At 37.9% G+C, this 27,710-nt stretch overlaps 2 protein-coding genes across 8 annotated transcripts in view; one reads left to right on the top strand and one right to left on the bottom strand.

The window, feature by feature from the left end:
- The window catches only part of SON (SON DNA and RNA binding protein), a 30,901-nt gene extending 4,268 nt beyond the window's left edge, over positions 1-26,633 (top strand). The window contains exons 3-12 of one of the 5 annotated variants that reach the window (XM_037525002.2): positions 936-6,839; positions 8,085-8,245; positions 10,153-10,299; positions 10,475-10,663; positions 17,181-17,291; positions 18,448-18,564; positions 22,593-22,740; positions 24,279-24,350; positions 24,457-24,572; positions 25,014-26,633. In XM_037525002.2, coding sequence (XP_037380899.1) covers positions 936-6,839; positions 8,085-8,245; positions 10,153-10,299; positions 10,475-10,663; positions 17,181-17,291; positions 18,448-18,564; positions 22,593-22,740; positions 24,279-24,350; positions 24,457-24,572; positions 25,014-25,073 — 7,025 coding nt within the window. In that variant the 3' untranslated portion in view covers positions 25,074-26,633. Of the gene's footprint in view, positions 1-935; positions 6,840-8,084; positions 8,246-8,473; positions 10,009-10,152; positions 10,300-10,474; positions 10,664-10,764; positions 11,584-17,180; positions 17,292-18,447; positions 18,565-21,843; positions 21,924-22,592; positions 22,741-24,278; positions 24,351-24,456; positions 24,573-25,013 lie in introns of those variants that run through there. The other 4 variants (XM_037525001.2, XM_054700304.1, XM_037525003.2 and 1 more) reach the window with 4 other exon arrangements.
- The window catches only part of DONSON (DNA replication fork stabilization factor DONSON), a 23,686-nt gene continuing 9,268 nt past the window's right edge, over positions 13,293-27,710 (bottom strand). The window contains exons 9-14 of one of the 3 annotated variants that reach the window (XR_008553755.1): positions 27,464-27,676; positions 26,866-27,011; positions 24,250-24,487; positions 17,592-17,740; positions 16,512-16,549; positions 13,293-13,400 (exon numbers count right to left, since the gene is read on the bottom strand). Coding sequence is in view for 1 of the 3 variants with exons in the window: in XM_037525006.2 (XP_037380903.1) it covers positions 26,874-27,011; positions 27,464-27,676 (351 nt within the window). In the remaining 2 variants the exon portion in view is untranslated. Of the gene's footprint in view, positions 13,401-16,511; positions 16,550-17,591; positions 17,741-24,249; positions 24,488-25,263; positions 27,012-27,463; positions 27,677-27,710 lie in introns of those variants that run through there. The other 2 variants (XR_008553756.1, XM_037525006.2) reach the window with 2 other exon arrangements.

Raw genomic sequence — 27,710 nt, 5'->3', positions numbered from 1 at the left:
AAAGACCTGGATTTCTGATAAGCTTTTTCTGTGATCACTAAGATTTATCTAATTTGAGCATGGCATTAAAGTAGATATAAACCACTTTATTTTTCATGTAGGCAAGTTGAAATGTTCATGTTAAAGACTGTAAGAATCTTTTCTTAAATGAAACATAAAAGTTTCAGTAATTCTAGAAGACTGCTGGAAGATGTCATTTTTATTACAATGTAGCATGGGTGTGATAAGATAAAGTTGAAGTTCCTTATTGATGCTTTGATTAGACCTTTGTATACCATAGAAAAGCAATAACTAGCAATTACTCAGTGTTTACTGTGTGTCAGGCATTGTTTACTGGGTTTTGTTTTTTTTTTTTGAAAACTTAAGAAATTTTAATTTTATATTTTGCATATTTAACTCTAACTGTAGGAGAACAGTGTTAGTAATTTGGCCAAGTTCATTCCTCTAGTGAGTGGTGGTTGATTCAGGATTCAAAAGCAGGCAGTCTGTTCCAAAACTAGTGTGTTGTGTGTCTTCTATAAATAAGGTTATATAACAAATAATTATTAAAATCACATACAGGGGATATTTTTAATAGAAATTGTAGTGACGGTAATACGACGTTTCTAAGTAGTTTAAAAGTGATTTGAGACTGAGGATACTTAGGTGAATATAGTAAAATGCCTCTTAATATAATGGCAAACATTTTTGTGATAAACTAAAAACTATCTTTAACCCAGGCTTTACGTAAAGTAGGATGAAGTAAGTATTGGAAAGATAATCAGTTTTCATGTAATTGATTGATGAGTAGTAGTTTCTTTGGTAATCTTCTATTTAACAAGAACTGTTACACTTTGGTGCTTTAATTGGGAATGTAAATCTTCACTTGTATGACTTACCTAAATGTACTTTGGGAGAATGTTAGACAAATTCCAATTCATTTCCCTTAATTTCAGACATGAAGGAGGCCTCCAGAAAAAGATGTGTGTCTGTACAAACAGATCCTACTGATGAAATTCCTACCAAAAAGTCAAAGAAGCATAAAAAGCACAAAAATAAAAAGAAGAAAAAGAAGAAAGAAAAGGAAAAAAAGTATAAAAGACAGCCAGAAGAATCTGAATCAAAGGCGAAATCACATCATGATGGGAACATAGAGTTAGAATCAGATTCCTTTTTGAAGTTTGATTCTGAACCTTCACCGATGGCACTGGAGCATCCCGTAAGAGCATTTGACCTATCTGAGACCACTGAGTCTTCTGCAGTTGTGCTAGAACCTCCTACAGTATCTGTGGAGGTATTGGAGCCACACACCTTAGAAACTCTGGCGCCAACTACAAAAAGTGCAGAACTGTCTGTAGCATCTACATCAGTAGTCTCAGTGCAGTCAGAGCAGTCTGAGGCAGTAACACAGGAACCATCCATGACAAAGATTCTGGATTCCTTTGCCACAGCACCAGTGACTACAACAGTAGTCCTGAAGTCATCTGAGCCAGTTGTAACAATGTCAGTGGAGTATCAGATGAAGTCTGTGTTGAAATCTTTGGAGAGCACACCTCCAGAGCCATCAAAGATCATGTTAGATCCTCCCATAGCAAAAGTGCTAGAGCCATCAGAAACCCTTACATCATCAGAGACACCTGCTGAGGTGTATTCTGAGCCAAGCACATCAACAATAATGGATTTTCCAGAGTCATCTGCAACTGAAGTGCTAAGATTGCCAGAGCAGCCTGTAGAAGTACCACCGGAGATTGCAGATTCATCCTCGACAAGACCACAGGAGTTGCTGGAGCTGCCCAAGACCACAGCGTTGGAGCTGCAGGAGTCGTCGGTGGCCTCAGCGATGGAGTTGCCGGGGCCACCTGCGACCTCCATGCCGGAGCTGCAGGTGCCCCCTGTGACTCCAGTGCTGGAGTTACCCGGGCCCTCTGCTACCCCGGTGTCAGAGTTGCCAGGGCCCCTTTCTACCCCAATGCCTGAGTTACTAGGGCCCCCTGCGACAGCAGTGCCTGAGTTGCCGGGGCCCTCTGTGACATCAGTGCCACAGTTGTCGCAGGAATTGCCAGGGCTTCCAGCATCATCCATGGGGTTGGAGCCACCACAGGAGGTACCAGAGCCACCTGTGATGGCACAGGAGTTGCCAGGGCTGCCTGCGGTGACTGCGTCTACAGTAGAGTTGCCAGGGCAGCCTGCGGTAACAGTAGCAATGGAGTTGACCGAACAACCTGTGACGACAACAGAATTGGAGCAGCCTGTGGGGATGACAACGGTGGAACATCCTGTGCAGCCTGAGGTGACCACGGCCACAGGGTTGCTGGGGCAGCCTGAGGCAGCGATGGTGCTGGAGTTGCCAGGACAGTCAATGGCAACGACAGCGCTGGAGTTGCCAGGGCAGCCTTCGGTGACTGGGGTGCCGGAGTTGCCAGGGCTGCCTTCGGTAACTAGGGCACTGGAGTTGTCTGGGCAGTCTGTGGCAACTGGGGCACTAGAGTTGTCTGGGCAGCTCATGGCAACTGGGGCACTGGAGTTCGCGGGGCAGTCTGGGGCAGCTGGAGCACTGGAGCTTTTGGGGCAGCCTCTGGCAACAGGGGTGTTAGAGTTGCCAGGGCAGCCCGGGGCGCCAGAGTTGCCTGGGCAGCCTGTGGCAACTGTGGCGCTGGAGATCTCTGTTCAGTCTGTGGTGACAACGGAGCTGTCAACGATGACCGTGTCGCAGTCCCTGGAGGTGCCCTCGACGACAGCGCTGGAATCCTATAATACGGTAGCACAGGAGCTGCCTACTACATTAGTGGGGGAGACTTCTGTAACAGTAGGAGTGGATCCCTTGATGGCCCAAGAATCCCATATGTTAGCTTCTAACACCATGGAGACCCATATGTTAGCGTCCAACACCATGGACTCCCAAATGCTAGCGTCCAACACCATGGACTCCCAGATGCTAGCGTCCAACACCATGGACTCCCAGATGTTAGCCTCTAGCGCCATGGACTCCCAGATGTTAGCAACCAGTTCCATGGACTCCCAGATGTTAGCGACCAGTTCCATGGACTCCCAGATGTTAGCGACCAGCTCCATGGACTCCCAGATGTTAGCGACCAGCACCATGGACTCCCAGATGTTAGCGACCAGCTCCATGGACTCCCAGATGTTAGCGACCAGCTCCATGGACTCCCAGATGTTAGCGACCAGCTCCATGGACTCCCAGATGTTAGCGACCAGCACCATGGACTCCCAGATGTTAGCGACCAGCACCATGGACTCCCAGATGTTAGCGACTAGCTCTATGGATTCCCAGATGTTAGCATCTGGCACTATGGACTCTCAGATGTTAGCTTCCGGCACCATGGATGCTCAGATGTTAGCGTCTGGTACTATGGATGCCCAGATGTTAGCTTCCAGTACCCAGGATTCTGCTATGTTGGGTTCAAAATCTCCTGATCCCTACAGGTTAGCTCAGGATCCTTACAGGTTAGCTCAGGATCCTTACAGGTTAGGTCATGACCCTTACAGATTAGGTCATGATGCTTATAGGTTAGGGCAGGATCCCTATAGATTAGGCCATGATCCTTACAGGCTAACTCCTGATCCCTATAGGATGTCACCTAGACCCTATAGGATAACACCCAGGTCCTATAGAATAGCACCCAGGCCCTACAGGTTAGCACCTAGACCCCTGATGTTAGCTTCTAGACGTTCTATGATGATGTCCTATGCTGCAGAACGTTCCATGATGTCATCTTACGAACGTTCTATGATGTCTTATGAGCGGTCCATGATGTCCCCTATGGCTGAGCGCTCTATGATGTCAGCCTATGAGCGCTCTATGATGTCAGCCTATGAGCGCTCCATGATGTCCCCTATGGCTGAGCGTTCTATGATGTCAGCTTATGAACGTTCTATGATGTCAGCTTACGAGCGCTCCATGATGTCCCCAATGGCTGACCGATCTATGATGTCCATGGGTGCCGACCGGTCTATGATGTCATCGTACTCTGCTGCTGACCGGTCTATGATGTCATCGTACTCTGCAGCTGACCGGTCTATGATGTCATCTTACACTGCTGATCGTTCAATGATGTCTATGACAGCTGATTCTTACACCGACTCTTACACTGATACTTATACAGAGGCATATATGGTACCGCCTTTGCCTCCTGAAGAGCCTCCAACAATGCCACCATTGCCACCAGAGGAGCCACCAATGACACCACCATTGCCTCCTGAGGAGCCGCCTGAGGGTACAGCATTACCCAGTGAGCAGTCAGCATTAACAGCTGAAAACACTTGGCCTACTGAGGTGCCAGCATTACCTCCTGAAGACTCTGCAACCCTCCCTGAACCTCTTGTAAGTCAAAGTGAGATTTCAGAACCTTCAGCGGTGCCTGCTGACTATTCAGTGTCAGCATCAGAGCCTTCAGTGCTAGCATCAGAGGGTACTGTGACTGTTCCAGAACCACCACTAGAACCAGAGTCTTCAGTTACATCAACACCTATAGAATCTGCTGTAGTAACAGAAGGGCATGTGATTGTTCCAGAAAGTCCAGTAATTTATATGGTGTCTGAAACTCCTGTAATGTCAGCCGAACCCGCTATGCTAACATCAGAGTCTTCTGTTATATCAGAGACAGCAGAAAACTTTGATACCATAAGAGCTTCAGGACATGTTGCTTCAGAGGTATCTATGTCCCTGCCAGAGTCAGCAGTAACTGTTCCAGAACAATCACAGAGTACTCTAGAGCTGCCAGTTGTGGCTGCGTCAGAGCCACCAGCTGGGGCTACCCCAGAGCCATCAGCTGGGGCTGTTCCAGAGCCCCCAACCATGAGTGTCCCGGAACCACTGCCTGTAACTGTCCCGGATCTGCCAGCTGTGGCTGCCCTGGACCCTCCAGCTGAGACTGTCTCGGAGCCCCTGGCCATGGCTGAGCCAGAGCATGTTACTGTTCCTGTACCAGCTGTTTCTACCCTGGAGCCTACTGTGCCTATCCTGGAACCAGCAGTGTCTGTCCTTCAACCTGCCCTGATTGTTTCAGAACCATCTGTTTCCATCCAGGAATCTACCGTGGCAATTTCAGAGCCTGCTGTCAGTGTCTCAGCGCAGACTCAAGTAATAGCAACTGAGATGATTGTAGAAGCTACACCAGTGATGCTGGAATCTAGTGTTATGAAAGGAATGAATTTATTGTCTGGTGATCAAAACCTTGCCCCAGAGATTGGCATGCAAGAGATTCCGAGGCATTCTGAAGCACTTCATGCTGAGGGACACCTGAAAAATGACTTTTATGAAATTGAACAAGGTGTAAATACAGACCTAAGTATAAATAATCATTCAGTTGCTAAAGAGATGGAACACAATACAGTGTCTTCTGCTAGCGCTGATGCTGTTGGTGAACTTGGTGAAGGGAAAATTTTGCCTATTGATGAGACTAAACAATGCACAGTATTGGATACCTGCCCTAGTGTTAGTGAAGCTGATGTAGGAGGAACTCTCTTTTCTGCTGGTCCCCTTCCTCTTGCACCTGATGTCCTAGGAACTAGTAAGGGTTTTGAGTTTGCAACAACATCTGCTCTTAGTTCAGTTAGTAAATATGATGCTGAAGTATCTTTAACTGCTCAAGATACTGAACATGACATGGTAATTTCCACCAGCCCCAGTGGTGGTAGTGACGCTGACATAGAGGGACCTTTGCCTGCTAAAGATATTCATCTTGACTTGCCAGCTAATGACTTTGTTAGTAAAGAAGCAGAAGGACCATTACCTATGAAAGAGAGTGACCAGACTTTAACAGTTGCTGTCAGCCCTAAAGAAAGTGGAGAAGATAAGGAAGTACCTCTCCCTAGTAAAGAGACCTTGGGTGATTCAGGATTTTCTGCCAATATTGATGAGATCAATGAAGCAGATTTAGTGAGACCATTACTTCCTAAAGACATGGAGCGCCTTGCAAGTCTTAGAGCTGGTATTGAAGGACCTTTACTTGCAGGTGAAGTTGAACGTGACAAATCTGCTGCCAGTCCAGTTGCCATTAATATACCAGAAAGAGCTTCAGAATCCTCTTCAGAGGAAAAAGATGATTATGAAATTTTTGTGAAAGTTAAGGACCCACATGAAAAAAGCAAGAAAAATAAGAACCGTGACAAAGGTGAGAAAGAGAAGAAAAGAGACTCTTCATTAAGATCTCGAAGTAAGCGTTCTAAATCTTCTGAACACAAATCGCGGAAACGTACCAGTGAATCTCGTTCTAGAGCAAGAAAGAGATCATCTAAGTCAAAGTCACAACGCTCTCAAACACGGTCAAGGTCACGGTCAAGACGCAGGCGGAGGAGCAGCAGGTCAAGGTCAAAGTCTAGAGGAAGGCGGTCTGTATCAAAAGAGAAGCGCAAACGATCTCCAAAGCACAGATCTAAGTCCAGGGAAAGAAAAAGAAAAAGGTCAAGCTCTAGGGATAACCGGAAAACAGCTAGAGCTCGAAGTCGCACCCCAAGTCGCCGGAGTCGCAGTCACACTCCCAGTCGTCGAAGAAGATCTAGATCTGTGGGCAGAAGGAGGAGCTTTAGTGTTTCCCCCAGCCGAAGGAGCCGCACCCCCAGCCGAAGGAGCCGCACCCCCAGCCGAAGGAGCCGCACCCCCAGCCGAAGGAGCCGCACCCCTAGCCGAAGGAGCCGTACCCCCAGCCGAAGGAGCCGCACCCCTAGTCGTCGGAGAAGATCAAGATCTGTTGTAAGAAGACGGAGCTTTAGTATCTCACCAGTGAGATTAAGGCGATCACGGACACCCTTGAGAAGAAGGTTTAGCAGATCTCCCATCCGCCGTAAACGATCCAGGTCTTCTGAAAGAGGCAGATCACCTAAACGTCTGACAGACTTGGGTGAGTTCCTTTAAAATTTAATGGTGTTGTAATAGAGAATGATTTAAATCTGATTTTTTTTCCGTCAAGTGGTATATTTTGGTTTATTTGTTCAGGGTAGATCCTCTGTTTTGGTACTTAGCTTGTGTTAACAAAATGTGGGGATAGGTACATTTGTAATTTGAGTTGAAAAGACTTGCTTTGGAGTATATTAGAAACAAAGTCTCTAATACTTGAATGTTATATTTTGTGCAAACCATCTTCCATAATTAAAAATGAAAAGCAGAAGTCCAGTATAAAGGCAGACTAGTACTAAACTGGGTTTGTTTTAATAAGGTACAAGTCTTAAAATGGCAGTGCAGTACTGTCATATGTTTGAAGGTAATTTTTATTGTATAATGGATAAGGGAGGTGACAGGCAATTTTGTATGTTTAACTTGGGGGATGTTAGCAAAGTAAGTGAAATTTCTTAGATTTAAATGATTGCAATAATCTTTAAAGCTTCCTGTATTCTGATTTCTAAAAGCATGTAGAAATGATTAAAGCTGATGGATAACTTATGCAAGAATATCAGCAGTAATAATAACTTATTTCAGTAGATTTGACATTTACACACTGGATTGTTTAAAGACCCTAAGGGAACAGGGAAGAATGCGTTCTGGCATTCAGTTCAACAAAAGACTTTTGAGTTTGTTTTTTGTTCAAAATAGGGGGAAAGTTCTTAATTCTTGATTGATTATAAGTCAGCAGAGGAGTCATGTGAATAAGTTCCTTTTTTGACCAAATAGTAAAGTTGCTAAAAAATGAGCAGAACGTGATAATTGTTCCAAGTACTGTGGTATGGATAAGGTGTTTAGAAAGCACAGAGGAGTAGAATGTTCTGTTTTGTCTTAAGGTTTGTTAGAAGAGTTGGCACTAGTAGTGGATCTTAGAATGATTTAAAATGTCAGATTAGAATGAAAGTAATTTAAGGACTTGGTAATTTTGAGAAATAAAGTGGACTTGGGCAGATATGTGTATTAAATTTTGGCAAAGTGATTATTATAGTTGTTTAAGGTAGCTATTTTGTATAATTGAATGGAAAGTTCAACATTGATTTAAGTAGTGGGCATCTACTTAAAAATTTTGTGCCTAGAGTGATTTGATCACACTTGTGATTTGGCCAGAAAATTGATGACTTTAATCTTATTAGTGTATAAAACTTTTGGTAAGACAAAATGTTTGGCCGTTTAGGAAAACTGCGTCTTGTTTTTTTTCCTCTTACAGATAAGGCTCAGTTACTTGAAATAGCCAAAGCTAATGCAGCTGCCATGTGTGCTAAGGCTGGTGTACCTTTACCACCAAACCTAAAGCCTGCACCTCCACCTTCAATAGAAGAAAAAGTTGCTAAAAAGTCAGGAGGAGCTACAATAGAAGAACTAACTGAGGTAAGCGAGACAGAATTTGTTTTCATTTTTAAATGGTTATTCCAGTGATGTTGACTCTGGAGCGTGCCAAAACCCGAATTGTGGGCTGAACTGATAATGGCTGGCACCGAGTGGCCAAAACCCGAAATACAGATGTGGCAGCGGCAGAAGCTCTGTTTAGCAGGCCATTATCCGGGATGGCTAAGCTCCGCTAGCTAAAAGTTACTTCCCATTACTTTTGCTTTCCAGTTTTAGAAGCCAAACTGACTGAGGAGTGGGACGGTTCGTTTGAATGGAGGAGGTGTTGAGTGAGCAACACGCAGAAGCTCGCCTACAGTTTCGTTTCCATTCACGACGTGTTCACTGATCGCCACGAGTGTACTGCATATACGCAAAGACACAGACAATCTTCAGAAATGATCTTTTGCCACCGGAGCTTGGAAATTAATGAGAATAGCTGGCCATTGCCTGAAAGGAACTTCTTTCGCATCAACATTTCGGGTTTTGGCTGTTTGGTACCAGCCATTGGTGATAATGGCCGGCCATTATCAGTTCTTCCTGCGGTTCGGGTTTTGGCAGTAACATATATTTTAAACACACTTTTGTTTTAAAAAAAATTTGATCTTTTCAATTGAGGCTTTTCTTGGCTTTGTTTTATTATTATTTGGGGGGGGGGTGGATGCTCAAATATTGCTGCTAGGATCCAGAAATACCACAATGTTTCGTATATTGAAACTTGTTATTGGCTAGCCTTATGCCAGCCTGCAATTGTCAATATATTCTCTTCCCCCTTGATTACAGCTTGATATACTCTGTGTTTTTGGCTAAATGAGCTTTTTATCCTGTTGTAATATTTTCAATTGATAATGGATGTGGCAAATTCTATTGCTTGTATAGAGGCAAGTCCTACCCAGATTTATTCTGGCCTTTTATAAAACCAGGTAATGGAGTCTGTTCCTTTGCATCTCAAGAAGGAATTGATTTTGCTTTATGTGTCAGACCTCACCAGTTGCACCCTCTCCATCATGCCTTATTTTCCATCCTTGAGATCTGTTGCTTTAGAGACTAAAACTACAAAACATTTATGGAGAGACATGTTACTAACCCAATTACAAATGTTTGAAATCTTTTATTTTGCCATACATTTTGGTATCACATAGTTTCTTAATCCGTTTCTTCACTTAGACTTATTACAATATGAATTGCAACTTCTCTTAAAATGAAAGGACCTGTTAAAGACTTTTACTTGCTCACTTATCAAATTCAAGCTCCTTATCTAAAAAAAAAAATTTGTGAACACTTAGTGTTTTCTTGTATGTTCTTAGCTTTTATCTTTAGCCCTTTTTGTCCCTTATACTTTCTTTTCAACCTTTTTACCACCACTTGACTAGGATGGCTTTTTTTTCCCCCTTTCTTTGCCAGTCTTTGTCCTAAACCATGAAAATCTGGCTTAGAACTCTTGAAGGACTATCCCTTGATTATTAGATTCTGCCTGATTCTGTTCTGTCTTAAGCTTTTGTTCCCTCAGCACTTATATATTCAGTTTGTATTATATCAGTTTGCACTTGTTAATTGTGTTGCTCTGTAAAAGCGTTCTTCAAAAATTTCACGTGTATGAATTCCGTCTCAAACTAGATTGTAAGCTCCTTGGGAGCAGGGACCATGTCTTCTACTTTTTTTTTTTTTTTTTTGTATTTCCTGGACAGTGCCCAGTACAGTGCTCTGCACATAGTAGGTGCTCAATAAATGTTGTTGACTGACTGACCAGTTAGTGTGTTTAAATAGTAGCTAATAAGCTCGGTTAACCTATTTATAACCTATCATTACTCTTAATTTTTGAAAATCAGTGTTAATGTGGTTTTTCTTCTTTCAAAAAATTGTTCTACATAAGTGTAAGATTTATCTTTTGTTTTTTTTTACTTTTTAAGAAATGTAAACAGATCGCACAAAGCAAAGAAGATGATGATGTAATAGTGAACAAGCCTCATGTCTCAGATGAAGAGGAAGAAGAGCCTCCTTTTTATCATCATCCCTTTAAACTCAGTGAACCCAAACCCATTTTTTTCAATCTGAATGTGAGTATTAGTGTTTATGGACTGATGAAACAGCACAACTTACAGAACTGTTTAAACAAAATTCGAGTAGACTTTAGTTGTTTAATTTTTGGATTAAGTACTGTGGGAAGTAATGAAGTATTTCAGGTTACATTAAAAATACTGATTTTTAATTAAGAAACACTTTATTTTTTAGATTGCTGCAGCAAAGCCCACTCCACCAAAAAGCCAGGTGACATTAACAAAAGAATTTCCTGTGTCATCTGGATCTCAACATCGAAAAAAAGAAGCAGATAGTGTTTATGGAGAGTGGGTTCCTGTGGAGAAAAATGGTGAAGAAAACAAAGATGATGATAATGTTTTCAGCAGCAATTTGCCCTCTGAGGTAAGTAAGAGGTCTATTACTTATTTCTCCTTTTTTATACCTGAATCTGCCATTTTATTGTTATTTTATATCTGATTTGGATTCTGTTTCACTCTTCTTAGGGCCGGGTTAAACGGCAGGGCCGGGTTAGACGACAGATGAAACAACCCGCAGCTTCTCATTTGACAGTAACTCGATGCAATTCACTTTGTGGAACCAAGCCACAAAGTGAAAAGCATCGAATTGCAGAGAACAGTGTTATCACATCCCTACCCGACATTGGGCCCTCCTTGCACTTGTGGGAAGGTAGCCCAAGGTACAACTATTTAGCATCACGTTTTGCTTCAAGGCTCTATAGCTCTAGATTTTGGTGGTAGCAAAATTACCGGGTGGAGGGATTGAGTGGAGAGAGGCAGATCCTCAGGTTCAACACAAGAACTGGATTGGAAAAGGTCATTGTAGGCTGTTGTGATCATCTTGGATATATAGCCCATTGCCCTTAAATAATGTTGTTTTATTATTATTAATATTATTATATACTGGGTTGTTTGTCAGATAGCCTTCAATTTTAACAATTTTCCCTCCTGCTACCTTGGCCCTTTTGAATTCTTGTGTTTAACCTAATGTTCAGCCTTGGTACTCCAGTTCCCTTCTCCTTCCCCTTTTGCTACTGTTAAAAGTTGGAGAAGTGGAATTTACACCCTGAAATTTCCAAGAGGCTATAGTTGTATCTTGTCAAAATGACGCAGTAATAACAAGTGTCAAAACAACCCCATTAAAATGCCGCCTGATTAAGTAATGTGCTGCTAAATATAGTGCACATGAAAACAGCAAGACTGTATATATATGTAAATATATATATATATATCTGTATCTTTGTATGTATCTCTGTATCTGTACCTTTGCTGTATCTTTTAATAAACAGTTTACTTTTATTTAACTTGTTGTGCAAAATCACGCTTGGGGGATCTGGGAGGGTGGAGACTTACTAGGGGGGGTGGGAGTTTTATTGAATCGTAGACTAGTGATCACCTCTTGCCCTTGGTTTCCAAATCCCAGATACTTGTCCAAGGACTGGACTAGATAATTGATGCCCTAGCAGTGTGGGGCTGCTTTCCCACTTCTCTTGTAGTTCTGGGATGCGTAGGTCAGAGAGACCTGTACTCTTCACCTTCAGGTTCATTGGCCAAATCATCTTCCACTAAACACCTTCAATATTACAAATCCTATTATAAAATCAGAAAGTGAACAGAACCCAAATCAGAAACCTGTTGATAGCTTCCCCTCATCCCCCTGAGCTATTCATGGGCAACATTTTCACTTTTTTTTTTTTGATGACCCGCGCAGCATAAAAGGGAGCAAGTTCTGTATAATGAAGCTGGACATGGTAACTAGCCAGTGCAACTTACAGACATGGTAGTGTTCTGTAATTAAAGGGGGTTCAACAATTGAAGCAAATTATACCATCACCAGTGGTGGGGAGAGAGCTGGTTTGGGCAGTATTTCAGTGAAATGAATAGCTCAGTTGCTGTTCCCAAAATTAGGCTATCTGCACATTTCAAGAGATAAAGCTTAAATTGACATTTGCCACTGACTTAAATATTGAGGTAGCTGACTATAAACCATGGTGAGACTAGAACAAAACTAAGAAGTTTTGATACATGTACTTTTAGTAATTTCAGTGTAGATGTTTAACAAAGGGCTGGAACAAGACAAAGGGAGAGTCTATATATAAGAAAAATTTTCCAGTGGAATGGAGCCCTATTGCAGAGTTCAAAGGAATTTTCCCGAGAAGATAAGTGGCCATAACTATTTAAAGTTGAAAATGAGGAAAGTGCTTAGTGAATCCTGGTTATGCTTTTTGATGGAATTTATGTATTTGAAATTCAGCCATTTTAATTCCTAACACTGGTCTTTTAGCCTTGTCTGCATAAAAGATGAATGTCAGATTTTAATTAAAAGTTGGAATTATTCCAAAGAAATTCCATGGGGGGAGGTCAGTACTCAAATTTTACAAAAAAAAAAAAAAAAGTCTTTTTATTACAGCAGGAGAAAAAAAATCATATTCAGAAGACCAAGTGAAGTAGGTATCTCCTGTTGGAGCGTACAACTATTTGATGTCCAAACTCTAGTTTCTTAGAGTAGATTCAAAAGATATATAGGTTAATTTTAATTCTAAACAAAACAGTCCAAGATTTTAGGAAAATGGACAGGATTATGTTTTGCTTTCACATCTCTGTACTTTTTTTATCTAGCAATAATAAACACCTAGAGGAAATGTTCACAATATATACTGTGGCAGTTGAGTACTTACTGAATGTTCTCTATATACTAGTGTTTACTGTGGATCACTATTGGTGAAATTACGGGTGTATTGACCCTTTCAATTCCCTATAAGGGGTTGTGAAATAAAGGTTTTCTAGAATAAAGGGAAAGTATTTTTTGACCTATTAATCTTTTTTTAAAAAAATGGAATTTATGATTATTTTATGAAATACACAAAGATCACAGATTTGGTATCTCTAAGGACCAAATCAGCTTTGGTATAATCCTTAACACCAACAGTTCTCTCGCACATGCGTGCTAACTGACATAAGTATGAGGGGATAGACGTGGCTGGATCAGCATAAATCCATATCTCACGGAGCACCAACTCATCAGATCGTGCCTTACTGTCATAGCATCGTCTTCCTACTCAGCAACCAGGCAGCAGCATCCTCAGTAAGAAAGCAATGACTGCAGAATTTTGACCATGTTTCTGTGAATGTGATTTATAAACAAATCAACAATGCTGGAAAACTAAAGTTTAAAAAATTGTCCTGGGGTCATTCATTCTTGGTAATAAAGTCATTAGCAAAGGCACATTGGGTGGAAGATTTAAATGTAATCTTGGGCATAAAATTTCCATGGGTTTACTCTCAATCATAAATGTTTTAGATTTTCAGAAAGACTTCTTTTAAGGTCTTGTGTAAGGTGATTTGCCTACATGTTAAGATGATTTTTGTCTCCAGCAGTGTGCTTGGTTTATATTATTGAAAATATGTCCACATGTCCATGGAAATACAATTCTCTTATAAAATTCTCTGAATTTATAAAGTTTAGGAAAGCTAAGTCCTCAGGGAAAGATAAACTTTTTAATTGGAAATTAAACATACAGTGTTTGGCAGTGCTAGAATCTGTACCTAGAGCACTGATAGTCATTCTTAGATTCTCCCAGGTGATAAGCACCAGATTTCACTGACAATTTTAATAGATTACTTTTTTCTACTTTATACTTTTATTTCACTGTTACATTTTATTTAGACTAAGTATGTATTAACTTAATAGTTGCTCTAGATAACTTTATGTATCATAAAAAGAATAATCACTTTAAAAGAAAACATTCTGTATTTAGTGTGGCTTTTGTTTTTGTAGTTTGTTACTTTTTATATGATTTTGCTAAATATTTTTAAATGTTTTATGTACAGGTCAAACTTCTTATGACTAAAAATTTTATATTTTCTAATTTAGGGTGTCTGCAATTTCTTAAGTAGAAAAGAATAATTTTCATGTTATAGGAGCTTTTCTTACCTTGAATAACCCCCATCTAACAATTTTCTTAAGCTCATTTAAAAATCATTTTATTAGTTTTCAAAGAAGTACTTAACTACTTGTTCTATATGTGTTAACAGTTGGCGTCATTAAAAGGGTGAAGCAAATTAATTTAGGATTTTTTTGAGTGAGAAATACACCCAGAATACAGATGCTACATTATTATAACTTAGGTCATGATTTGTATGTTATGTGTTGTCAGTTGATTTATGTATTTTATTATCCCTGACATCTTTTTTGGTTATAAAGGAAGTAGTAGTCTATTGCTGAAGTAGAAATTTAAAATAACTCGGATAGACTTTTATTAAGACACTTTTGTATAGATGTCACCTTTTAGAACAGTTCTCAGGGAAAGGGAAATTAAATTCCCCTCCACTATAGTACTTAGAATATTATTAGCAATCATAATTAAACTTTATACATTAGATAAACAGTCTATAGTATATTAGTGTATATAATTGGCGTGTTGATCACAACTCAGTAACAATATTTTATGGGATTTAAGATTCTCATTTCCCCATTTTTTTAGAAGGGCTTTTTAGTGTCATTGATACCTTTCACACATTCCTGTTTCTGAGCAATATTTAAAAGACAAACACTCCACTGTATTGTATAGTGTAATACACACTAAATACACGTACACCCTGTAGTCCAATATAGTAGTTACTAACCACTGAAAAATCGCGTCTTAATTGCACTAGGCATTTTTCAAGCATTCATTAGCTGTCACTAAAGAAAACTGTATTGAACAGTGTTGTGTTACCTCTGAAGGGTAGCTGTGATATTTTAATAATATAACATTTGGTTCAGTCCTTAATTGCTTTGGGGATTATAGTTGACTTCTCATGCATTATTGCACATCCTGAGTTTCCTTGAAAGGCTAGCAATATGCTTTTTGATGCAAACCTCTGAGGATCCTTAAGAGGTTAAGGTAATCCTGATTCTATTTTGAGTATATTCAGGTTTAAGAAATTAATACAAAATTAAGTCCTTTTCCTATTTGGTAATACAGTTCTGACATGAACTTGCAGCTCACTTGGTAAGTCTGCTGAGGAATACATGAAGTTGTATTACCTCAGGAAAAAAATTAGTAGTTTTAGCTAAAAAGTAAGTTTATATCAAGGTTGCCAACTATATTAAAATTCCTTTCAGAGTGAGATGTGAATTTAAGGTAAAATTAACAAAATTGGAATGAAGTTTCATAGTGGGAATATAGGATGAGGCATTTAGGTTGTCTGCTTACTCATTGAAGGCTTAAAGAGAAAAGTATGAAAATACAAAATGTCTTCAGAAGAATGAACTCAAAGATGTGTGTATATTCATTTGCTTTTCAATTGGGACAATTTTATTCTAGAAAAGTTGGTGTTTTCAGAGCCATCTTAAGTACATTTTTATGGCTCAAAATATCTCCTATGAGTTTAGAATTTTTAGAATAAATTCATTGAACCTAGATATCCTAAAATTTATAGATTGCTATGAAACGTAGAGTAATTCTGGCAAGGTTAATGTGACAGTACTTGAAGTTCATAGGCCTTCAAAAACTACATCTATAATTCTGACAGTTTCAGGAAGCATCTGTGGTAGGCTAAAGGAATGGAAATTTCAGCCTTAAATATCTGTGGCCCCATTTAAATTTCTAGCATTCAAGCAGAATTTTAAGTCAAAATTGAATATAGTACTTTTTTAGTGTTTTGAGTCTGACTTAGCTATACCCCAAAAATGTTCTAATTAGCATGCACAATTTACTAAGTTGCATAAGAAATGAAGATCTTTCATTTCACAAGATCTATAAACATTCTAATAAAATTACAGAATGAATTGAGTTTATTTTCTCTTCATTTTCAAAAGGCGGTATATAAGAACATATTTATATGAAAGTGTTTAGCTAAAGGGGTATTAGGTGATTCAGCAAGTTAATGATGCAGTTAAGGTATGTAAAGGAAGATTAGTAATCTTTACATAAAAGACTTAATTATTCTCTCAGCCATATACCTTTCTCTGTTTTAAAAGAAGTTATTTCATATTTTGTACATAGTTAAATTGCATAGTCTTTTAAGAAAAATTCTCAGCTGTTAACTTCTGGACTTATATATCCATGCAGTACCTACTAATCATTCTAGGTATATGAATAAAGGGAAAGCCAAAAATGAATTTTCTTGGGTGAAATAACTAGAAAATCTTAGGCTTAAGTCATTAGAAGAAAAATATCAAGAGTTTGTGAATTGATAAAAATCAGCCAGAGCTCTTAATGTTAAAAATAAAAGTATCAAATACTTACTTGATCAGTTTTCCTTCTGTAGTTGAGCCTTCACAAATCTGACAATTTGGGAGTTAAGGTTAAAGATTGCCTTAAATTAAAATGTGTATAAACTGAAGATGCATTTATATAGTGAGCATATTAATTGAAGAGATTTGAGTTTATAACATCAAACTAAATCAGTGAACAACCACCAGAAGTAAAGATGTGCAGATGAGTAAGGCAGAGATAATTAATGGTAATGGTTTATCTGCTTGCTTAAACAAGAACCGTATTGTTTTGGAAGTTTATGTTAATCAGGAAAAAATGAAAACTGCCAATAAGTATGAAAAATTAATAGTCAAAAAAATTGAAAAACTTAACCAGTTTACTATCAATGATTTCATTAGTGGTAGGCTACGGATACTTCTCAGTAGAACTTCGTATAATCATAATTTTATAGTAAAAAATAGAATGAGGTTGTGGTTTGAATTTAACTATTGCCTTTTAATAACTTTTAGTTTACCTTAAACCTTATCTACTTTTCAAGGTTAACCTTTTTGAGTCTTCTCTCCACAAGATTATTAATATGTGACCTTTACTTTTTTTTTTTTTTTTTTTTTTGACATGTGGCAATGGAAGAGAGAGTACGTTTTGGGATTTAGGGTTTCTATTGTAATTTGAGAAAATTATCTATGTTTTCTTTCTTAGCCTGTGGACATCTCTACAGCAATGAGTGAGCGGGCACTTGCTCAGAAAAGACTCAGTGAGAATGCATTTGATCTTGAAGCCATGAGCATGTTAAATCGAGCTCAGGAACGGGTATGTAGCAATTTGAATGTCTACTTGAAATTTTCACTAACTGGATGGTTGTGACATAAAGTCTATGACAAATTGTTGAAATTTAGGTCCTTGAAAACTAAGGAAATAATTTAGCTATGCTTATTTTAAATAAAAGTGATTTGGGTCTTGATCATTCTTTAAATGTTGATGTCTTGGGTGGCAGGAACTGTTTCTTGAAAGAATAAGAAAATTTCCTGCTCCTGTAAGAGTTTGTAATTTGATGTATAAAAATATCCTAAGTGCTCCCACTTAACCCTATTGAAGTACAGGTACTCTTACTAGTTCCTACTTTCCAACCAAGGAAACGGAGGGATGAAGTCACAAAACTTAAGTTGGGGTGCTGGGCTTTAATCCCAGGCAGTCTGAGTCCAGAGTCTACGTTGTTAACAATGGGCATCTCCTTTTCTCCTTTCTTTCTGTTGGTGGAGCTATAAGGAACAAATAGTACATGTTCAGACAGATAGGAGAATACATTGTTTGATAATACCATGTTTTCAGTACTTTGAATGAGAAAATACACTTTGACAACTGATACTTAACTGTCACAGTAAATGATGGTGATTGATGGTAGTGTACTTTTGAAGGAAAGCTGTTTTATATGTTTGAACAATTTGCTGTTTTTGTTACTCTTTAGGCATATATTTTGAATTTATTCTGGATTTATAATACCTCAGAGGAAGGAAGTAATTAAAAACTAATGTCAGTCATGACATTTATTAGGATGCATTTATGTGAGATACTTTTCAAGGCTTTGAGTCTTCTCCCTACTTTATGAGTTGGTGGGCATCCTTTGCTTTATGCATTCTGTTCTGTAGTTTTTATGGATCATGTGATACTTTCAAGAATGAATATTATTATCATTATGCTTTTTAGTTGTTAGGGATATATTTAAGATTTTGTTTTATTAATTGGATCTGCTGAATGTCGTTAAACTTTTGTTCAGAATGTTCAGGAAAACTTAAAATATGTATAAATTCAGTATTTTAAAAGTTGAATATTTAAGTCTATTCAGACTTTTCAGAACTAGGTAAACCGATTACATTTAGTGAATTAAGTTGTTAATACCAATGGTGTTTTAACTAGATAAGTAATTTTAGTTAGTGGGAGCTACTCCTGAACTTTCTTTTTCCTTCAGATTGATGCCTGGGCTCAGTTGAACTCTATTCCTGGCCAGTTCACAGGAAGTACAGGAGTACAGGTTCTGACACAAGAACAGTTGGCCAATACTGGTGCCCAAGCCTGGATTAAAAAGGTACACATATGCAAATACAAAATTGTCTTAGTGAAAATTTTTTAGAAAATGTTTATTAAAAATGCACTAAGAACGTCTAACCAGTTTTGAGTAAATTTGCTGTGTGTATGTACTCCAGGACGGACACTGAAGATGGACCTGATTCATGGGACAATGGCAAATGTAGAAATATGGCCCAAGAGCCAGTCAGTTTATATCCTGAGTTATTTTTGTTATTGCTATTGCTGGTTCTTGTGGGGGGTGGTCTTTTTTAAACTGTGCTTTGGATGTTAACAGTGTATCTCAGGTGCTGTTCAGAACATGGCCACAACTCCAGTTGACCTACTAATCTAATGATTTCAAAGCAGTGGTTCTCAAATTTTTTCTCATGGGATGCTTTATTACAGGTTTATTTTTGGTGGCTCACTACCCCCAAGACCCCTTTACCATCCTAATTTTCCATTCCTCTGCCCTTTTCCCTTCCTTAATGCCTGTGCCCTCCTGTAAGCTCCTAGGCCCCGTTCCCGATCCCTCTTGTCATCTCCAGCCCCAGAGTCCCTGTGGTTGTCAGCTGTGCTTACAGCAAGTTGTTGGGAGACCCCAGTATTATCCCTGCATGTGGTGATCTTCCCGTGGTACGGACTGCAAGGGTTGGAGCGGGGCGGGGGATTACTGGAGCACAGATTGGGGGTGGTGAAGGGTGGTGAAATGGGTGGGTTGGGAATGGAGAATACTATCTGTGGACCATCATTCAGGCCTGGTGGCCTCTGGTGATCCACAGGCTCAATTTGAGAACCACTGACTTCATGGAAAACCAGGTTATATAAGACCTGAATTCAAGGGAGAGGACGGACATCTTGTGCTGTGAAGATGTAGGTGCACCTGCTTTCAGATTCCTGCAGTGATACCTGTGAAATCCACCTACGGCTGCCTCATTGTTGGGGGAGTCTTAGGTGGTTAAGAAGGGCTTTCTGAAGAAATACATTCTGGTGAAGGAATGTGATTTGGTTGGATGGGTGGTGGGAGATTTGTTTCAGGAGTGCTGGCAGCATAGCAGTGCTGAAACTGGGAGGCTGCGTGGTCTAATGGATTTGGGAAGGTTTCTTTATCCTGCTGTACTCCTGACTCCTTTTGTGATGGGCAAGTAATTACTTGGAATTTTAGTCTTTGAGTGTCTTTTGGAGACACGTTCTTATTACTGCCTCACAGGGTGGCAATCAACTATGTGATGGTTATTTGTAGAGAAATGCCATGAGTGCCAGTGATTGAATAGAATTTGTGAAAAATGAGATACATTAGTTGCTTTGGGCCTTTTAATCTCATAACATTTATTTCAGTTTGATAGCATTACTTCTGGTAATCCTCTTATTAACAAATTAATATTAAAACTATATTCTCACTTTGCTTGCCATTTGGATTTTGGAAATAGTTGCACTAATTATGTACAGATAAGTATATGGCCAGATTCATTAAAAATACACAATTTATGTAATTTGCTAGGGGGCGTTGTTGAATATAAGTAGATGGCAATCTAGGAAAATACTTTTAAGGTTTGCAATAATTTTATACTAATTTTATATTACAGTATTTAGATTATGAAAATGAATTCATGTACTATTTGAAAAATGGCTTGCATCCTTTGGAAGAAATTAATACTTTAATACAATTTAATACTGTTTAGAAGTTGAGGGAATACTCTATCAGGGAGTTAGACGTGAAGCTTTGTGGGTGTTTTGGCGTATAATTAATTAGTCATGTAAATTATTAGGTGGAAATTTCTGAAGGGGGTTTCATTACACAATTTTGGACTTCATTTCTATAGTGTTGGTCCGTAAACTCCCCCCTTTTTTTAAAAACAAATCTCTTAGTGATACAATTGTGTCCCTATAAACATTTTAAAAAAATTATCAGCCTTGTAGGCAGTCCACAGATTATAGAGTAATTCACATTTTAAACGTAAATAATTTTTGATATTATATGAGAAAGATGTATTCGCCAGATCAAATCTGAAAATAATTACAAAAGAATATTAGTATCAATTAAGGAAGGAAGATATTATTTCTAAAAATGAGCCACCACATGAGGAAAAGTCATTAGGTAACTGAAAACTGAGCATTGATTTTCACTGTTAAGTATCACAAATCTTCCTGTGTTTAGAAAACTTTCAAATGATAAATTAGTACATAGTCCATCATCCCCTTTATATATTAAAAACCACATTGAATGCCAGCTTTCTCTGTGTTCACTTTAGTTTTTTGTGTAGTATATTCTTAAATGAGAGAGAATAAGTGTCTTACCAATATTATTTGTTAGGAAAACATTTTTAAATAGTTAATTGATTTAAAAGGACCTTTATTTTCTAGAATGAAATGATTTGGACATGACCTGATAAATATTGTTCACTATTGTAGTCTCGTTAGCTTTTTTGGTGAACTGTATACACTCTGGGGTAAAGAGACAGATGAAGATGCTAGAAAATGGAAACAAAAGTTGGACACCTGGGTTACTTGAGGATTTGTATTGTACTCTGCACAGTTGCCCTTTTTTTTAGGAGTGTTGCCTGGAAAAGAGGGGCGGAGGAACCTGGAAGTAAGTAAAAGTCATTCTAGGTGTGTAGCATCAAGGCAGTTGATATCCCAGCATCAGCTAACTTTTCTCTTTATACATCTACACTGCATGGCCTGCACCAAAAAAGGAACTGAACCAGGGGTATGTTTTTACCTCCACAGCTGCCTCCTTCCATCAGAGCACCTTGTTGAACTTAATGTCTAGCCACGCATCATTGGCTTTTCTCCCCAGCATATAATTAAAATACTGGGAAATAAGATACATTTTTACTGCTATGTAAGAACAAGATTTAAAAAATTAAGCATTAACTTATCAATACAGGAAATTAATGCATACTACTCAGAAGCTACCAAAATTTTTTACTTTCTCTTCCTATTGATAAGTTAATGAAGTTTGCCAGAGAATGTAAATCTGAAATTTAACAACGGGGGGAAATAAAGCATGATTTGGAGATTTACAAATTAAAAAAAAAAAAAAAAAGCCATAATGATCAACAGTAGAATTCAATAGTTGTATCTATGGATGCCCTTGTAAAAAGTGGTATACCATATCTTACAGCGTAAAATTAAGTGACTGTTGACTTGTGCTCGTCTATATAGCTGTGCCTCTTATGACATTAAGTGGTTTGCTGCTTTGATGGAAATTATGGTTCAGTGGGTTGGATACAAGAGAGATGACTGTTCACAGAATAACCTGTGAACTTTCACCCCTCTGTATGGAAACTTGTTTCAGGGCCAAATCCTTGTAGCTGTCTTCTTGCCCCGGTCAGTGCCAGCCCTACTATTCACAACACTGCTGCTACCGAGGCCTAGGTATGTAAACATTTAAGGAGTTTTTTAAAAGTCTTTTAACATCAAGCTAGGTTTTAAAAGAATTCAAGTTCAGTTTGGTATAATTATAGGGTATTTTGTGTGATTGTCTTCCATTAATGGCTGTGTAACTTTAAAGAGTTATCTTTTTTGCTTCATAGGGATTTTCTTAGTAAAGTATACTTGCTTTATGGCAGAATGGGGAAGAAAACTGGGTGATAACATTATGCTGCTTCAGTGTTCAAACTATTTCTAAATGATTTCTGGGCTTTATTCATTAACTAGGTACACCTGGGACAATATTATTGACTGTTTTAACATTGCCTTCTTTTTATTTTGCAAGCTAAGAAGAGATACCAGTGAACCTAAATAGTGGACGAAAACAGGAGTGTTCTAATTTTTTTATTTTTGGAGGGGGGCATGAGGGCCACTGTTTTAAAACTGCCTTATTCGACTTTCAAAATACTATATTTTGTTAATGTGAAAATAACCAGAATACACACAGTGTAATATGTATATATGTATAGAAGCATTTAAATTTAATTCTAATAATTATAACAGATTTAGAAGTAAATTAAGTTTTGTTTTTTTTTTTTTCAAAGTTAACACTTGAGTTTGTGGTCAAATTCTAATTGTAAAATGGGGACATTTTACCTTTCTTTCTTTGGATAGGATCAGTTTTTAAGAGCAGCCCCAGTAACTGGAGGAATGGGAGCCGTTTTGATGAGAAAAATGGGTTGGAGAGAAGGAGAAGGATTAGGAAAAAACAAAGAAGGAAATAAGGAACCTATCCTAGTTGATTTTAAGACAGACCGAAAAGGTAAGAGGTTTTTTTTTTTTGAATGTTTATCGAGCCTCCTTCAACATTTAGGGTTTCATTACTGTACTAAAGTCTTTTGATGTCAGTGATCCTGAAGTGAAGGCACTTCCTCTGGTATACCTGTAGCTGTTAGTGAAATGAATTGAACCCATTTTCAGCAGTTTACATGGACAGTTATTTTGAGCCTTTGAAAGGAAACTTGGGTCTTGTTGTTAAATGTGGAAATGTGCACATATTAAAATTCTAAGTTTCCATATTGATAAAATGGAACTAGTTTTTTTTTTTTTTTCTCTTGACAAGGAACATGTTTGGTTTTATTGCTGGATTTATTTTTTCTTCCTCAGATAATTTATCCCAAATATTTTCCTTATTTTCTGTTAGAGTGTTTTATCTTTATATACCCATTTTGCATGTTCCTCTTTTTAAGCTCAGTCTATGTAACTTCCATTTAGTTGCTATAGTTTATATATATATTTACTGCCCACATGTAATAGCCGACTGGTAGCTTTTAAGTAATCTCTTCCCTTGGAATCTAAGTAGAATCACTTGGTGTTCTTGGCACACTGATTTCAATAGCTTAAGCCTGAGTAACCACTTGTAAAACTGGAATCTTTTTCTTTAATCAAATATAAAGTTAAATTGAAGTTAATGCAATTAAATTTTCTTATCTTAGTGAATTGGGAAGCCAATGAGCTACCAAATAAGTATTTTTTTAATGTTTTGCATCAGAATTTTTATATTGTCATTCATATAGAATGCTGTTATTCAGATTGGGAAGAATTTATTCCAATAATGATATGCAAAAGTAGGCTGGAAATAACACGAGAGTCATCCTATGATGGAGCATTAATTCAATCCTAATTATTTGTGCTGTGATTATGTCACAGTTATATTTCTTACACAAGTTGAGTAGATTCTTTATTCATAAAACATGGTTAATAGTAGAAGAAAAGCGTTGTGGGATGCTTTAAATTCCATGGGACATACTTTGGAATTGGAAAACATGGTTTGGTAAGCATACTAAAGGAATTAAGAAGGGATTGGTTGAAGAATTCCCCTTAGGATAAAGGGAAGTTGGAGGAAAATACTACTAAACCCCTTTGCAAAAGGAGGTATTGCGTGATGTTATGTTTGTCTTTTGAAATCTTACATTTGACAAAAGGTTTTGTTTGCTGGGGAGAAAAGCCAACCCCTTAATCCTTAAGCGATAGTCTATCTCCTTTTTTTCTTTTTTGGTGGCCAAAAGCCTTCATGTTTTTGGGAATATAACATTTTTAAGAGATGGAATATCTTTAGGAATCACTTGCGTTAAATTCTTACATATAAATCAAATATTTAGGAGCTTCAGGGTATTTGAATATGAAGTGTGTATCTGTAAAATACACAGCATAATATTGATACAGAAATCAAGCTGCTGAGATTTTATTTAAGGCATGGATTGAAGTTCAGGTTCCTAAGCATGGTATCTTTGTTGTGCTGCGTTATAATTTAAAATATTTTGAAATTTACCCAGTGAACATTGTCCTTTTTTCTTTAAGGTCTTGTTGCAGTAGGGGAAAGAGCACAAAAGAGGTCTGGTAACTTCTCTGCGGCAATGAAAGATCTGTCAGGTGAGAGTACTTTCAAATTTCTTCTAGTCCCACTTCCACTTTGAATTAATAGTTTGTTGCCAAAGATGGTAGAAATAATTTATAACTGGTTATTTTGTTTCTGCAGGCAAGCATCCCGTGTCTGCTTTGATGGAAATCTGTAATAAGAGAAGGTGGCAACCACCTGAATTTCTCTTGGTCCATGATAGTGGCCCTGATCATCGCAAACATTTTCTCTTTAGGGTAAATATGAATTTCTGCATTTAATTATATATATTAATTTGATGACTTAATGTTAGAGGGTGAAGAATAAGCATCTATATGATGACAGTATATATTGTGGGCTGGGGGCTGGCTATTATGTATGGATAGAGTGGTGGGGTTTACCAAAAGGCACTGTAGTGTGCTTTAATGTGACTTATTAGTATCTTATTTTTAAACAATTTTGGAGAAAGATGTGGGCAAAAGTCTGATGAGCAATGTTATCTTCTAGTGGAATGGGGAATAAATTCATACTTTTAATCAGATTTTTTGTAGTCCCTTTTCCCAATTGAGTTGCTCCTGGGTTGAGATTAATTTATAGTACGGGTTTATAAGTTATTTTTCTAGCTTTTAGTGAAAAAATACAAAGCTAATAGATATTAAAGTTTGATGCTGTTCTTATTGTATGTTTTTCTTGAATAGGTATTGAGAAATGGAAGCCCTTACCAGCCCAATTGTATGTTTTTCTTGAATAGGTATTGATAAATGGAAGCGCTTACCAGCCCAGCTTTGCCAGCCCTAATAAGAAGCATGCTAAAGCCACAGCAGCTACTGTGGTTCTTCAAGCAATGGGCCTTGTACCAAAGGACCTCATGGCTAATGCCACTTGCTTCAGGAGTGCCTCACGTAGATAGATTGAGGTTTTATATTAATCATTTCAGATAATTTTACTCTGCATCAAAATGTATTTCCTCTTTAATGTTGTAAATATTTGGCAATTTAAGACATTGTGTAAAAAAGCAATCTGTACAAACATCTCCAGGCTTTGATTTTTGTACCATGGAAATTGTATTTAACCATACAGGGTTTTGGTATGTTTATATTGTTTACCTTAGTGATGTATTTGTTTAAGTGGCTAACATCCAAACGATTGTTTGAAGGCATCCGTAATCTTCAGTGTGGAATGTTAAATAACGCTTTTATACTGTATTTTGTACTATGATGTAACTCCCCTTCCTTATGGCTAGGCTGCTGTAACACTTGCCTGTAATCAGTGAAGGGCTGTGCACCTTGTACTAGTACTAGTTCACAATGGGTTCTGCTGGACAGATACTGGGCCAGTGTTATTGAGGAAATAAAGCAAGATCTGTTCCACAGGGCTTATGCCACCATCTCCCCTTAAAATTTTGTAGAGGTTATTAAAAAAAAGTGGTATGTTGTGTGATGATCAGCACTAAGTCCTGCGTTCCCGTGAAAGCCACTTGGGCCATGAGAAGGGAGTTAAAATCAAGTCTGACTAGAATTCTACTGCAGAGGCCAAGTACATTTAGTATGGCATTGAGTTGTGATATAGTTCTACTTTGATGTGCATTTTGAATTTCAGCTACACCTAGATAGACGTAAAATTAAAATGCTGTAACCAACTTATCTAATAAAATTGGCACCCAGCCACTATTTTGTTGACTATGAGAAAGTTTAAGTTTATGTTAATTTTTAGGGTCTAATAGAAAATTTCATGTGTATTACAGTGGTATTCATATGCTATGTCTCTAAACTTTATTTTCAAAAGCTTAAGGCCCAAATATAAACTTCTCTGGAATAAATGTGGTGGTTTATTTTTTCGATTACAAAGTGAACACATAACTTCACTAGATAGTATTTCTTTACCCAATGTTTTAGATTTCTAAGCACTTTTATTTAAGAACATTTCGTTACACACACACTCACACACACACACTCACACACAAATACTTACAAGAACATTAAGTATACTTGACCATGACAGCTGAGCATACTTTATAACTCCAGCACTACTATACGGAACACAAAATCCTTACCCAAATTAACATGCAATTATAAATAAAGCCAAATTTTAGTAAATTTGCGACTAGAGGAACTGTAAATCAGTAGGAAAGCCACTAAAGTTTAAAAGCGCCTACAACCTTTAATCCTTGGTAAACTGGTAAATAGTTTGTCCTGATATCATTAGTTACAATATGGTGAGGTACTTGCTACTAGGGTAAGCCTCAATTTCCCATTTGGCAAGGAAATGCAGACATTAATTTGTAGCAGTTTATAACTAGGGATATAGAATTTTCCAAGTTATTTGAAGGTTTCAAAAGAAAGTTATTTTAGCATCTAATCTGCAAAATAGTAAAAATATTTAAAATCTTAATCCTGCTCAGTGCATGTTACAAAAGTTTATGAACATTTGAATACTTTAAAGTTCCGTTCTTTTTAAATTCCAAAATGAACTTTAAAGCCAAAGGTATAAGAATCTTGAATTTCCTTGCTTAGAAGGCTTTTTTTCCTCAAAGATTCCTTTTAGGCTTACTGTGGTGCTCAGGGTCTCCAACTATAATAGTAGTCATTCATTTCCACATGTCGTAAAGATGACTTCCCCAGTGATGGTATTTGACTAAGTTGATCTAGAGTCTTGGGGTGCAACCCGCAGCTGGCAAGCTCCTCATGAACAGTTTCCTGTAAAAATTTGTATTACAAGTCAATAAAGCATTTGAACAGATCCTAACATCCACATAGACCGGCAAAATGGCTTTTTTCTGTTTATACGGTAAGAGGTGGTAATTCTCATCAGCAGAAGCTGACCCTAAGAATTTCTGCTTTGTGACAGCAGTTAATTACAACCTTTAAATAAAAATATGTGCAAAGTTAAAACGAATAACTTGAGAATGGGCAACATCAAGGAATTGAGAGGACAATGAAATTATGACTTGGCTTTTCTTCTGGAAGTAGTTCTTGAATTACTGTTGAGTGCTATATCCTTAATTCATAAGATCAACCTCATAGAATGGTTTACAGACATCATCCCTTCCTCTTAGTACTTACAATGGACAGTGACATCTTACAGACATTTCCTCCAGCTAGTTTGAGGACACTAGTTACAACTAACCTGTTTATGATCATTTACTTACCTTATTTAGAACTTCATCTACTGGTGGGCTGATATTAAATACAGCAGTTGGCTCATGTGTAAACAGGCCTGCAGAAAATGACCCACTCTGTGAAGATGTGAGTAATGTCATCACAGAATGTAGAGAATGAGGCATGACTGGACCTGTAATCTCCAAACTAAATTGATCTTTGTATCCAGAAAGAGCTTGTGTCTTCACATTTACACTTCTTGCCTAAAGTTAATGAGGAAATTGGTTACCTAGCTAA

This window comes from Talpa occidentalis, unplaced genomic scaffold (genome assembly GCF_014898055.3).
Source record: "Talpa occidentalis isolate TD23 unplaced genomic scaffold, MPIMG_talOcc4v2.1 talOcc4.4, whole genome shotgun sequence".
In the NCBI taxonomy this organism is placed as follows: domain Eukaryota; kingdom Metazoa; phylum Chordata; class Mammalia; order Eulipotyphla; family Talpidae; genus Talpa; species Talpa occidentalis.
This window is presented reverse-complemented; position numbering and strand designations above follow the sequence as displayed.